At 36.3% G+C, this 15,203-nt stretch overlaps 1 protein-coding gene across 1 annotated transcript; it reads right to left on the bottom strand.

Moving 5' to 3' along the window:
* Positions 1–6,888: 6,888 nt before the first annotated feature.
* Positions 6,889–7,957, bottom strand: LOC126666745 (uncharacterized). The gene is made up of 2 exons (XM_050359607.1): positions 7,463–7,957; positions 6,889–7,383 (listed from the first exon to the last, which is right to left on the bottom strand). Exons 1-2 carry the CDS (start codon positions 7,955–7,957, stop codon positions 6,889–6,891), a joined length of 990 nt encoding a protein of 329 aa, XP_050215564.1.
* Positions 7,958–15,203: the final 7,246 nt, after the last annotated feature.

The raw sequence follows: 15,203 nt of genomic DNA, 5'->3' as shown, positions 1-15,203 counted from the left end.
TCTAACTTTCAATTAATCTAATCACGATTATTTTATTTTTTATATCGGCGTTCATTATATCGTTTCGATGGTTATCCGTTAATTTTATTTATTTAATATTTATTAGTAAGTTTTTTGATTATTTATTAAATTATACTTTATCATTCGAAAAAGAAATCATAATTATTAAAAGATAGAAAAAAAATTGCAATAATATTTTACAAAAAGTACATATTAAATAAGTTAACTCCGGAATCTTGAAATGTTTTGTATTTTTTGTAAAATATTGTTATCATTAATTTATTTTCTATTTTTATCTCATAATTATGATTTCTCTTTCGATTGATAAAGTATAATTTATTAAATAATCCAAAAACTTACTAACAGAATTAATAAATATTAAATAAATAAAATTAACGGATAATCATCAAATGATATAATGAACATCGATAAAAATAAAAAACTATCGTAACTGGATTAATTGGAAGTTAGAAATTAAAAGTTATATTTTTAAAATTAATGTTTTAAGAGTTTAAATTTTATAAGGGGTTAGAGTTTTATAAAAATTAAAACATGCCATATAATAATTAAACGCAAATAATTGGGAAACCAATCATTAAATACTAATGATTAATTTTCCAATTATTAATTTTTTTTAATACAAGCTGCTCTCCAAATGGATTGGAGAGCAGCATTAAATATCGTTAATAAGTAATTAGGAGTGAGATTATAAATAATATATTATTATAAAACACTAATAAGATATTACGCTTGTCAAAATTTAAAATAATTTATTCTAATTAAATATTAACTAAAAATAAACTAAGTTAAAATAGATTTTATAAATTAATGTATTAAAAACGCAATCAACTTAATATCAACTCGGCATAAACTCAAAACAGATTATATATGTTAATTGAGTTGATATTAAGTTAATTTTTAAAATTATAATAATTTCTAAAAAATTTACTTTGAATTGACATGTAATTTACATTGAGTTGACATTGAGTCGACATTAGGTTTACATTGAGTTGACATTAAGTCGACATTAAGTTGACATTGAGTCAACATTCAGTTATTAAGTTTGCATTAAGTAGATATTAATTTACATTTCAAATTTAAAATAATTTATTAAAAAAATACTTCAGATTGACATTAGGTTTACATTGAGTTAACATTTAGTCGGCATTAGGTTTATATTGAGTTGACATAGAGTCGACATTAGGTTTACATTGAGTTGACGTTGAGTTATAAAGTTTACATTGAGTTAATATTAATTTACATTTGAAAATTAAAATAATTTACTAAAACATTACTTCGGATTGACATTAGGTTGACATTGAGTCGATATTAGGTTTACATTGAGTCGACATTTAGTCGACGTTGAGTTATTAAGTTTACACTGAGTTGATATTAATTTACATTTCAAAATTAAAATAATTTACTAAAAAATTACTTCGGATTGACATTAGGTTTACATTGAGTTGATATTAGGATAACATTGAGTTGACATTAGGTTTACATTGAGTTGACATTGAGTCTACGTTGAGTTGATATTAAATTTACATTGAGCTGATATTAAGTTGATTTTTAAAATTATACTTACTAAAATATTTACTTCGAATTGACATTTATTTACATTGAGTTGACATTAGGTTTACATGGAGTTGATATTAGGTCGTTATTAAGTTGACATTGAGTCGATATTGAGTTAGCATTAAATTTACACAAATTACTGTAATAAAAACTTAAATATTTTACTTTCAATCTACTATAGTTTATTTTTGAAAGTATAAATTATAGAAAAATAATTTTATATAATAATAAAAAATAATTTCATTTTAAATTTATAATTATTTATCAAAACATTTACTTTGAGTTAACATTCAGTGAACATTAAATTGATATTGAATTTATATTGATTTCACAATAAGTTTACTTTGAGTTTATATTGAGTTAACATTGAGTTAATATTAAATTTATATTCAGTTCACTTATTTTAAAATTACTGATGGATACCGAATCCTACTGTAAGTATAATGGAGCCGAGTTGCAGGAGATCCACTCTCAGGCGACACCGGACTCCCCCTGGAGACGGAAAGATATGAAGGAGATACCGAATCTCTAAGATTCGGTAATACACTAATAAAGACCGAATCCCACATGATCCGCCAAGAGCGCGTCAGGTCCGGGATTCGGATAAACGACTAAATATGGAAACCTTGTCCTATTTGGACACAAACACTACATATGGAAGGATAAGCTCTACTTTAGGAAGATAAGACTATTTAGGAAGACGTTCCTAAATAGGATTCTTATCAGATTAAGGTAGATCTCGACAAATCAGGAGAATCCTTAAGATACGGCCGAATCCCTACAAAGTAGGATTCACCTACCTAATACAACTCTACTAGGTATATTCGTCTACTATAAAAGGAGCACGAGGTATGCCTAGAATTACAATTACATTCATATACTCAAAACGCTGCTCAAAGCTCTAAACTGACTTTAGCATCGGAGAGTTAATCGGACAACCACCGTCCGGTTAGCTTCTACCCTGTTTTGCAGGTTCACTCACCGGTTCAGAAGGCAGACTCCATCAATTGGCGCCGTCTGTGGGAAAAGCTTAACTAAACTTCAAAAGAAGGAGCTTTTCTGAACTCAAAAACAAATCTCATTGAAGAAGATGACTTCTGAAAGAGTAAACCTGAAAGATCAAACGACACAGAGAAAACGAAAAGCAACAGAACTCTCAACTCCTCCTCCAGTGACTTTTGACGGAGAGGACTTCGGGAGAATAGCCGAAGAGCACAACGAAGCTCTGGTAGTGGCCATGATCATCGAACACTGGAACGTTGAGAGAATCCTAATCGATGAAGGAAGCGCAATAAACCTGATAACAAAAAAGGCCTACGAAAGCCTAGGAGGAGACCTAGCGGAACTAAAGAGAAATGCCACGCCTGTGGTAGGATTTGGGGGCTTGCCAATTAAGCCCAATGGAACAACTACTCTCGACGTCAAGCTAGGAAGGACAAGGAAAAGCGAGGAATTACCTACACGGTTTAGCGTCGTAGAAATCGACCTGCCGTACAACGCGATACTGGGGAGACCTTTCCTCCACGACTCAGCCGCCGTGACAAGCATAAAGGCGCTAACCATGAAGATACCGACGAAACAAGGAATTATCACGATACAAGGAAACCGAGCCGAGGCGAAAAAGTGCTACGAACAAGCAATAAGAGAATCAGGCGAAGCAATGGCAATAGAAGAAATCCTTAATCACGACATCGAAGAAAAAGAAACAGCACCCGAAGGCGAAACAAAGAAACTCCAACTCGACAAGGAGAAAAGAGTAAATCTCGGCGCAAACATGAACCCAAAGATCGAAAGCGAAATCACAGCCATGCTGAAAAACAACGTCAAAACCTTCGCTGCTAACGCATCAGAAATAGTCGGAATAGACCCCCACGTCATTACTCATGATCTAAATGTAGCAGAAGCGGCGAACCCAGTGAAGCAAAAGAAAAGGAAGTTCTCGGAAGAAAAACAGAAAATAATCGCTGAAGAAGTAGAAAAACTGGAGAAAGCAGGATTCATACGAGAAGTCCACTACCCCGAATGGGTAGCTAACGTAGTTATCGTAAAGAAAGCCAACGGAAAAAATAGAATGTGTGTGGATTACACCGATCTAAACAAAGCGTGTCCTAAAGATAGTTACCCTCTCCCCGATATCGACCAACTAGTGGACTCTACTGCTGGACACGCGATGTATAGCCTAGCCGACGCAGCTCAAGGCTACCACCAAATCCAGATGAAGGAGCAAGACCAAGAAAAAACTTCATTCATCACGGAGGGAGGAACTTACTGCTACACGGCAATGCCTTTCGGCTTGAAAAATGCTGGAGCAACGTACCAAAGACTTATGAATTTCATGTTCAAAGACGAGATAGGAAAGCGAGTCCAGGTGTATGTAGACGATCTAATCATCAAAAGCGAGAAGGAAGAAACCCATGCAAAAGATCTTGAAGAAACATTCAGCATACTGAATAAGTTTGGAATGAAGCTGAACCCCGACAAATGCACGTTCGGCGTACAAGGCGGGAAATTCCTGGGATTCATGATATCTCAAAGAGGAATAGAGGCGAACCCCGAGAAGATCAAAGCAATTATGGACATGAAGGCACCAAGAAGCATAAATGAAGTTCAAAAACTCAACGGGCGAATCACAGCACTCGGTAGATTCATGTCTTGCTCAGCAAAAAGATGCTTGCCTTTCTTCAAAGCCCTCAAAGGAACACAAAAATTTGAATGGAATGAAGACTGCGAGAACGCCTTTGAAGAAATAAAGAAATTCCTCGTCACCCCACCATTGCTAAGCAGACCGCTGAAAGGGGAGACACTATACCTATACATCAGCACCACGAACGAGACCATCGGGACAGTGCTGGTAAGGGAAGAAGATAACGAGATGAAGCCAATCTACTACATTAGTCGAGTCCTGAAGGGCGCGGAGACACGATACCCCGAGATCGAAAAAATGGCACTTGCCGTACTGACCACAGCTAAAAAGCTGAGATACTACTTCCAAAGTCACAATGTTGTAGTAAGGACAAATCAACCATTGCGAAAGGCGATCCAACGACCAGAAACCTCCGGAAGATTAGTCCACTGGTCCATCCAACTCAGCGAACACGACATAAGATACGAACCTCGCCCAACTCTGAAAGCACAAGCTTTGGCGGACTTCGTAGCAGAAATAACTCCAACCGAGACCGGCCAACCCAAACCAGCCTTGGTATGGGAACTCCACGTAGATGGAGCATCAAATGAAAAAGGAGCTGGAGCAGGAGCCATCCTCAAAGGACCCGACAAAATCAAGATTGAATATGGAGTAAACATCCAATTCGCCGCCAGCAACAATGTAGCTGAGTATGAAGCCCTAATCGCAGGCCTCGGCCTCGCATTAGAAATAAGAACGGAAATCCTAAAGATCTATAGCGACTCCCAGCTGGTGGTAAATCAAGTCAAGGGAGAATATCAAGCCAAAGAAACAGGGATGATCGAATACCTGAGTCAAGTCAAAACACAGCTTCAACAGCTAGAAGCACAAGGAGGACAATGGGAAATCATTCAAATCCCGAGAGAGGAAAACACCGAAGCCGACGCCATCGCCAAATCAGCGTCAGAACTCGGAGATCTATTCACTAAAATGCAGCTAAAGGAAATTCTCGAGTCACCAAGCACCAGAAAAACAGAGGTCATGGCAATCGAGGAAGCCGACTCCTGGATGACTCCACTGATCAAATATCTAGACTGCGGCGAGTTACCAATAGACAAAGTCGAAGCCATTCGCACCATCAGAAAATCTGCCAACTACTCTTTTCACAATGGAGTTCTTTACCGAACCTCATTAACTCATCCATGGTCTAGGTGTGTCTCGCCTCAGACAGGAGAATCCATCCTAAAGGAAATCCACGAAGGAATATGCGGCGCGCACGAAGGAGCAGTCACCATAGCAAGAAAAACAATACTCCAGGGATACTACTGGCCAACCATCAAAGAAGACGCAAAAGCATTAGTCAAGAAATGTGATAAATGCCAAAGACACGACAACATCAGTCGTGTACCGGCAGTACCTCAAGGATCAATGGAAAGCCCATGGCCGTTCGCCACTTGGGGGATTGACATAGTTGGACCGTTCGAAACGGGAAAACATCAAGCGAAATTCCTAATCGTCGCAATAGAGCACTTCACAAAATGGGTAGAGGTAGCACCTGTCGCAACCATCACCGCAGCCAAAGTAGAGGAATTCTTCAAAAACGAAGTAATATGCCGATTCGGCATACCCCACACTGTAATAGCAGACAACGGCAAACAATTCAATTGCAAGCGGTTCAAGGCATTTTGCAAAGGACTAATGATCAATTTGAAATTTACTTCGGTGGCGCACCCCCAAACAAACGGAATGACAGAAGTCACCAACCGAACCATAGCACAAGGCATAAAAAAGAGACTTTCTCAGTACAAGGAGAACTGGGTAGAAGAATTATACAGCGTTCTATGGGCATACAGAACAACTCCTAGAAAAGGAACTGGCGAAACACCTTTCAGGCTCGCCTACGGCACTGAAGCAGTAATTCCAGTAGAAATTGGAATACCCAGTATCAGAGTAAACTATCTAGAAGAAGAAACCAATGAGGCTAGAACAAGACTATGTCTAGACCTACTAGAAGAGAGAAGGAATGAAGCGGTAGCCCGAGCCGCTACATACAAGAAGCAAGCCGCAAAATACCATAACAAAAGAATGAATTTTAGAGAATTTCAAAGAGGCGATCTGGTCTTACGAAACGCGGAAGTTGGCAGAGGAAACGCAGGAGTAAAGAAAATGCAAGCTAATTGGGAAGGCCCCTTCATCATAGAAGAAGCTACTGGCAAAGGCGCATATAGACTAAAGACAATAACTGGGTCCATGGTACCCAGATATTGGAATATAGAACACCTGAGAAAGTATTATCAATAAATTCAGGGCTTGTACTTGTTTCCATTTTTGAAATAAAAAGCGATTCGGCGAAACAAATCTTATAGGCTCGCTCGAGACCTAATACATACAACTTAACAAGAATCGTTTGAATCTTAGTTAAAAAATAATTTAGACTCGTCCGAGTCAAATAAATAAAAGGATCCATTCGGACCTACAAATAAATTACACCAGCAGAAGTTTAGATTAACTTCTCAAAACAACAAACGAGTTTAGATTAACTCTACAAATAAAGAAAGGCAATGGTCAAAAGATCATTATATTAACAGAAGAAAAATTACAAAGGATCCGCCCACGATCCAATACAAAAAAAGAGAGGCGAAAGCAACAAATACTAAAAAGCAAAAAATACAAAAAGGAGAAAATAAAAACTAAGCCTTATTCAAAGCGTCTTGCTTCTGCTTATCAAGCTTCGCCTTCACCTCCTTCGCTAAAGAAGCAGGATCCAACTGATTGACTCCAGAAAGATCGACGCCAGGATTCTGCTCCCGCAGCTTTGCCCCGATCGCCAACCGGTATTGAGTCATGACTTGGGAATAAAAGCTCCCAGAGTCACCCAATCGCCGGCGGAGACGCCCCTCTTCTTTCTTCAGATCATCCCTCTCCTTAGCGAGAGCACCTGAAGAAGATTGTAGAGACTCGACTTCCTCGGACAAAGTTCGAACCCGAGCCTCTAAAGCGGAAATCTCCCGAGTCTTGGTAGATACGGAGGACCTCAGCTGTTGGATCAGACCGGTCGCCTCGCCAGCCTCCTCCTCCATCTTTTGTTTCTCGGAGAGCCAGGATTCGGAATCTCTCTGGAGTTTCTTCAATTGATCCACCGCATCCCTTCGGCGGCGCTCCAAAACAGCGATGGACTGGACCACCTGCGAAAGAAAACAACAAATAAGAAAAACAAAAGAAAAAAGAGAAACAAATCATAATATAAAAAAGAAAGAAGCATACCGAAAAACCGCCGAGACAGGCGAACTCAGCCAAATTATCGCCATGTTCGCGATCAATGGACTCAATGTCCTCTTTTATCATAATATTCTCCATGCAAGCATGAAGAATGGCGACGTTTGAAAGACGAGGCGGATTTTGCGCGTCCGCCCAAGCAGCAAACCGAGGTGCCTCCTCGAAAGACACCCCAGAAGATTTCTTCTTCTTGGGACGCTTGGTAGAAGCCCCAGCCTGGTCCTCAGCAGGACGCTTCTGGCCGGCGGTAGGCAACCCCTTCAGAGAAGGACCTGACTCCTTCGAAGGAAGCAGAGGCGACTCGGAAGTCGCAGCAGGAACTTGATCTCCAGAAGCAGGATCAAGATCCGGATTCACCGAATCAGGCGTCGGATTCGGCACAGCAGTTGTAGAGGGATTAGGAACGCCGCTAGTCACCTCGCCCATATCTACAGTCATATCGACATGAAAATTATCAAGCAAATGTTCAAGAGAAGTCGACATCCTACAAAACAAAACATAACAACAAAGATTAGAAAAATACCTTCTAAAGGAAGATCCGCCAAAAGTATTTCACGGCGACTTAAATACTGCTCTAAAAGAACGCTGTGCTTGGGCTTGTCAAAACGACAATCCGACAGCAAAGACAGGGCGAAGTCCTTCTCCCCATCATCCAAATCAGGTACATTAGTAAGCGAAACCTTACTAGAAGTAAAACTCCGCGAAAAAGAGGAGAAAGAAGAGTGTTGAACCAAGAAAAACTTAGGGGTCCAGCCCTTCAAAGAAGAAGGAAGACTAAAAAGAGACCGATTCGGTCGACCACCAGCAAAAATAAATTCCTCACCCTTTCGGCGGGAGAAAACATAAAAATAATTAAAAAGAGCAAGCGAAGGCTCCTGCATCCGAACCCTGCACGATTCCATAAAAGAACAAAGAAGGCGAATCGCGTTCGGATGCAGTTGGCCCAAAGGAACACCTAAATTATGACAGACCTCTACGATTAAAGACTCTAAGGGAAACCTAAGACCCGCTAAAAGTTGCTCGTGAAAAATTACTATCTTAGAAGGCGAATCCGTGCTATGATTCGCCCGATACGATTTCGCCGGCCTCAAAATAACATACGACCCGGGGAAGCTAAAATCCTCGGCATAACCGAGTATCTGCTCTCTTGACAAGGAGCTCCGCGTATATTCTAGCTCATCACGAGCACCCTTCGCCCCCTCAGTTACTTCTGACATTTTAAAATTTTTAAATGGGGGGGAAACACGGAATGATGAAAAAATTAAAACTCTAAAAGATCAAAAGAAGGGGAAAGAAGGAGAACAAGACGAAGAACAATGCGAAGAACAAGGACAGAAGGAACAAAATCAAAAACGAAGAACTACCAGGAAATTAAAATTAAAGAAAAGGTAAAATACCTCGCAAGCAAATACGCAGGATCAAAAGAAAGGTAAGGAGCAACTTGAAAACGAGGAATCTTGACAGCAGAAGAAGGAAACCCACGAAAAGCTTGAAGAAATTGAAGGTTAGCAGTTGCAGAGAAAGCAAAGGTTGGAAAAGAAAGAAAATGAACTATTATATAGCCTGAACCAAAGAAACTGAAAAGACGAGATCCCATAATACTAATGGCGCACGAAGACACTTGTCGTTCATCCAGTCATAACCCTCTACTGATGGACAACACGTGGCAATACAGAATCTTACTAAAGAAGAAACGTCACCCACAAACATATGAAACGACTCGCCCGGAATACAAAGCGACTCGCGCGCATAAAAGAACTCAGCTCCAAAAGAGCTAAAATCCACTAAGGCATAAATGCCAAACTACTTCAGCTCACTTGCGGGGGGGCTAATGATGGATACCGAATCCTACTGTAAGTATAATGGAGCCGAGTTGCAGGAGATCCACTCTCAGGCGACACCGGACTCCCCCTGGAGACGGAAAGATATGAAGGAGATACCGAATCTCTAAGATTCGGTAATACACTAATAAAGACCGAATCCCACATGATCCGCCAAGAGCGCGTCAGGTCCGGGATTCGGATAAACGACTAAATATGGAAACCTTGTCCTATTTGGACACAAACACTACATATGGAAGGATAAGCTCTACTTTAGGAAGATAAGACTATTTAGGAAGACGTTCCTAAATAGGATTCTTATCAGATTAAGGTAGATCTCGACAAATCAGGAGAATCCTTAAGATACGGCCGAATCCCTACAAAGTAGGATTCACCTACCTAATACAACTCTACTAGGTATATTCGTCTACTATAAAAGGAGCACGAGGTATGCCTAGAATTACAATTACATTCATATACTCAAAACGCTGCTCAAAGCTCTAAACTGACTTTAGCATCGGAGAGTTAATCGGACAACCACCGTCCGGTTAGCTTCTACCCTGTTTTGCAGGTTCACTCACCGGTTCAGAAGGCAGACTCCATCAATTACTTTCGGTTTATTTTATTTTAATAAAACCTTAAATAAATTACTTTCAAATTACTATTAGTTTATTTTTCATATTATAAATTACTTTTAATAGTATACATAATGAAGTTGACATTAGGTTATCATTGAATTGACATTAAGTCGTCATTGAGTTTATATTGAGTTTTCGCACACCACGGGGGTCCCACTACCACATATCCGATCACGACCACGACCACTAAACAATTATATTTTTCAATTTTAAAAAGTGAAATATTTTTACTAGTTTTACTTATGTATTAATAAATTGTATAAAATATAAATATATGTACATTTTATTTTTTTATTGTATGAATATTTAATAAATAAATTTAATTAGACTAATTTAATATTAAACTTATAATAAATTTAATTTAAGTTGATATTTAATTGATATTTAGTTTGCATTATAAATTAATTTCATTCTAATAAGTTAATTCAAATTTATAATCAGTTATATATATATATATATATATATATATATATATATATATATATATATATATATATATATATATATATATATATATATATATATTATAGAGTAAATGTTGACAACAATCAACCTTTGCCTTGGTGGCAAAGCATAAACTCTCTCTTATAAGAGGTCAAGGGTTCACACCTCTTAACCACAAAATGGTGTTTTATTTAATTTTTAATTATCTAACTAAAATTGGTCCAATCATTAAAAATGGTTAGACCACAAATCACTGTTGATCCGACCAGTAGTGGTCCGACTGCTGTTGACCGCGGTGGTTCGGCTGTTGACCGCAGTGGTCCGGCCGTTGACCGGCGTTGAAGACAACACCGTTAATATAGTGAGCCTGTGATTGTATTTGCAGATCTGTAATTTGAATTTGTTTGAGTTTTGCTATTTTAATTGGTTTGTATTTTGAAATATATGGGTCTGATTATTTGAGAAGATGAAATAAAAGAAAATGGACCATAAATTAGGTGAGTGGCAAAGGATATGAGGCTGTGGGTGGAGATGGAGTGTTTAGCGGTGGTGCGGGTGGTACTATTATATTTAGATTACTTAATTCATAAGTTGCAGCTTATGTATTTGTTAAAATGCCTCTGTGGAAAAGTTTTGTAATTTTATATTTAAAAAGTCTTACCCAGTTTACTACTTTTACATCCATATGCTAATCATCATTTGTTTTACAATTATTTTTATAAAATACATTTTTAATTTCACACAGTTGTGGTCTATATTATTATAGTTTCAATAGTTTAAAATGGGTAGTTGATAATTTTGGGAGTAAGTGGGCATGCAGTGTACTAACGGTGTATTAGTAGTTTACTAAAAGTTTTATAAATTTATTTTTTAGCGAAGTAATGAGAAAATAGAACCAGGGATAAAATCTCTTCTCCTATGTTTAGTTTTTGATTAAAATATCGATATACTAGGCAATTTGGCTCTTTTAAATTCATTGTTAAATTAAGGGCATGGTTTATTATGAATATTCTGTTCTGTGGGTTTAAATTAAGGGCATGGTTTTTTTATAAATAAATAAACTGATAGTAAATTGATAGTAAAACGATAGTAAACTGTTAGTAAACGGTTAATAAATATAACTATACTTTATATTTAATAAATTAGCTATAATGTTTAGTCAAACTAATAAACTGTTAGTAAACGGATGGTAAATTAACTTATTTTTTAGTAAACTGATAGTAAATGATTAATGAATTAACCATACGGTTAAAAAGTAAATTAATAGTAAATTTGATTTTTAAGTAAACTTTTAGTAAACAGTTAGTAAATTGATAGTAAACTTTTTGTTAGTAAACCGATAGGAGATTTACCGTATTTTTATAAATAAAAACCGTTAGTAAACTGTTAGTAAACCGTTAGTCAATTTATTGTTTGTAAACCGTTAGTAAACTGTTAGTAACCTGATAGTAAACTTACTGGGTTTTTTAAATAAAAAACCGTATTTTTCAACTCAAAAAGTGTAATTTCGCAACTTTTAAAAGTCAAACCGTAAAAATCAACCCAAACTGGCCAAACCGTATTTTTGAGAATATTTATACACAGTATGGGTATTTTTGAAATAACTCTCTTAAATTTTTGGGTGATTTGGTGTAATTTTCTCAAAGGAATTCAGGGGGGTCCAGTGTCTCCCTTGGCCCATAGGTAAATCCGTCACTGTATATATATATATATGTGTGTGTGTGTGTGTGTGTGTGTTATCCTGACTTATATAATTTTATTTCAAATTTATCAAAATACACTTATAAGCCTTATTATATGAGCATTTACAAAATAAAATGTTATAAGAAGAAATAATGTTAATAAATAAAAAATAATAATAGTACTCGAACTAAACGTTTCAAACCAGACCAGCTAGCTGATTGGACAGATGGGTATATGATAAATCGAAAAGGATTTATCTCTTCTTCCATTCACAAAAATGGATAACTCTTAAGACACAAAACCCTATAAAAAAAAAGGTCCTTTTTTATAGACGCATTAGTTGGTTTATTCCCAGGCAATGTAGGAATCACATGCATTTCCATTTTTCAAATTTTACACCAAACTCGACATAAAACAAGCTGAAAAAGTTTAGTTTTTGGGGATCACAAAGCCTTTTGATTCTTGGAGTTAGAGACTTATTTTGAAGGTTAGAGATAGAATTGGTAAAAAAATTTGGCCAAATATCGTAAAAAAGTCAAATTTTTTACAAAAGTTTCACAAAAATCCTGACATTTTAATTTTGTCAATTTTAGCCCAAAACTGATTATTAGTTTCACAAAAATCCTAACCTTTTAATTTTGTCGATTTTGGACAAAAACCGATTATTTGGTTTCACAAGTGGAACTTTCCTGACCCTATTGATATGCAAACTCATATTGTGTGGGATTGTATTAGAGATACCTTCGCTATCGGTAATCAGGGGCAGGATAAAATCAATTGGAAGGCTAATTTGAATGGCAAATTCTCGACTAACAGTGTCTGAAAGAGTTTGATGCCTATAGAGAGGATTATACCAGTTGTTTGTATTGGTTGTAAGTTCTATTTCTGCCTATTTCTCAGGTTCATAGCAATTAAGATTGCTCTTTGGTCGCTTGATCAGGAAAATTAATGTCACGTTATAGCTTTCAAAACCATATTGATTCAACTGAATTCTAACATTAAAAAATAACCAATGAGTTATAGCTCAAATGCTATAAGCTGGGCAACAATTTTGCTAGGTTGTGAGATCGATTCCTTCCACACGCGTTCCCCTTCCCTCAATTATAAAAAAAAAACATTAAAAAATAAAGCAAGTAATTCTTTAGTATAAAAAAAAGAGTAATTGATCTCGAAAATCACTGAATTTTCAAAAAAAATTATTTCGGTTACTAAATTATTTCTTTTTTTATCACTGAACTTTTATTTTTTTATTATTTCGGTATTTTCCAGCCACAAATGCTAAGATGGCAGCCGGAATTTACTTATTTTTTACCTGAAAACTTGTCATGTATGCCTAATTTAACTTAAAACTCTTTTTTAAAGTAAAACTATGTATGTAAAACTAGGAAAATTTAGTTACCACATGTCAAGTTCTTGCTGCCACCTAAGATTTTCTTTTGCCGGCAAATATTAATACCAAAATGAAAATAAATTAAAGCTCAATGACAAAAAAAATAAAAGTTCAATAATGTTAAGATCAGTTACCCTTCAAAATATTGTTTATTAAACTCTTTTTTTTTTGGCCAAATGTCCTAAAAAGGCCAAACCTTTCATAAAAATTTCATAAAAGTCCTGACCTTTCAATTTTGTCGATTTTGGCCAATAACAAATTATTTGGTTTCAGTTGTGGCCAACTCTCAATTTGATTTCAATTTGCCTATGTGGCGCCTGTGTGACGACTATGTAGCATGCCAAATATTGAAAGGTCAGGACTTTTGTGAAACCAAATAATCCATTTTTGGCCAAAATTGACAAAATTGAAAGGTCAGGACTTTTGTAAAACCAAATAATCAATTTTTGGCCAAAATCGACAAAATTGAAAGGTCGGGACTTTTGTAAAACTTTTGTGAAAGGTTTGGCCTTTTTATAACATCTGGCCTTTTTTTTTTGAAATATTGTTTATTAAACACTTAAACTACATATCTATAACTAAAAGACTTAATTAGACAAAACACGGGTTTAACCCAAAATAATTAGACAAATACGCTGCTTAGTTTCATTTTAGAGAATTACATTTCCTTCCTTTTTTTTTGATTTTTATGCTTTCTAAATTAGACAAATACGATCTTAGCAGTATTCTCCATTTTTTCTTCTTCCTCGGATCAGCTGAAGAGAAATACCAGTGCCGTGCCGCCATATATCGCTGACAGAGCAGAAATCGTTGTAAGTTCGCCTCCTACGGCAGCCCTCCGCCATCATTGGAGCAGTCAAGCGGCAACCACAGAAGCAACCACCTTGAATGTCGCGTTCTCCCTCTTAAACAATCGTCACCAAACCATCGGCGCCGTCGTAAGTCTGCTGCCATCGCCGTTCGTGAAGAGATTGCCTACGTTTCCAGAAAATTACAAATGTTTTTTCCACAGCAGAATCATTAAAAATGGTGAAGGAAATTAGGGTTCATGGGCGGATCCGAAGTTTGATTTCAGTCTAATCCTTTGTTAATGTGAATATTTTGGGTTAATCACATTTTGTGTGTTGTTTAATCCATTTTTTTTTCTTTTGTGAACGATGTTGTTGATGAATGGTGGTTCGATTTTTTTGTGTTGCACAACATGTTGCACTCTAAGTGTTTGAAGAAATGCTTATGAGAATTGTAATATTTTTTGGGTGTTGGGTAACCAATGGTTAACATTGGGTAAACCGTTAGGTAACCTGTAATTTTTGTTTTGAATATATCATTAATAAAATCGTTAGTAAACAGTTGTTGAATTTTATGTTTGTGGTTCGATTTTTTTGTGTTGCACAATATGTTGCACTCTAGGTGTTTGAAGAAATGCTTGTGAGAATTATAATATTTTTAGATGTTGGATAACCAATGGTTAATATTGGGTAAACTGTTAGGTAACCTGTAATTTTTATTTTGAATATATTGTTAATAAAATCGTTAGTAAATAGTTGCTGAATTTTATGTTTGTTGCTAGTTAACCAATGGTGTACTAATAGTACACCAATGACCTTGTTTTTAGTACCTTGTTGGTTAACAAATGGTTAATCAATAATTTTAATTTTAAAAAGACGATTTAGGTTTTATTTGACGATTATTCTTGCGGTGATGAAGGCGGAGGGATTTGTAATAGAATTTTCAACTAGTTTAATAAAGATGGA

The sequence above is a fragment of the Mercurialis annua genome, linkage group LG2, assembly GCF_937616625.2.
Source record: "Mercurialis annua linkage group LG2, ddMerAnnu1.2, whole genome shotgun sequence".
In the NCBI taxonomy this organism is placed as follows: domain Eukaryota; kingdom Viridiplantae; phylum Streptophyta; class Magnoliopsida; order Malpighiales; family Euphorbiaceae; genus Mercurialis; species Mercurialis annua.
The sequence above is the reverse complement of the archived record's forward strand: the minus strand, read 5'-3'. Positions and strand labels throughout refer to the sequence as shown.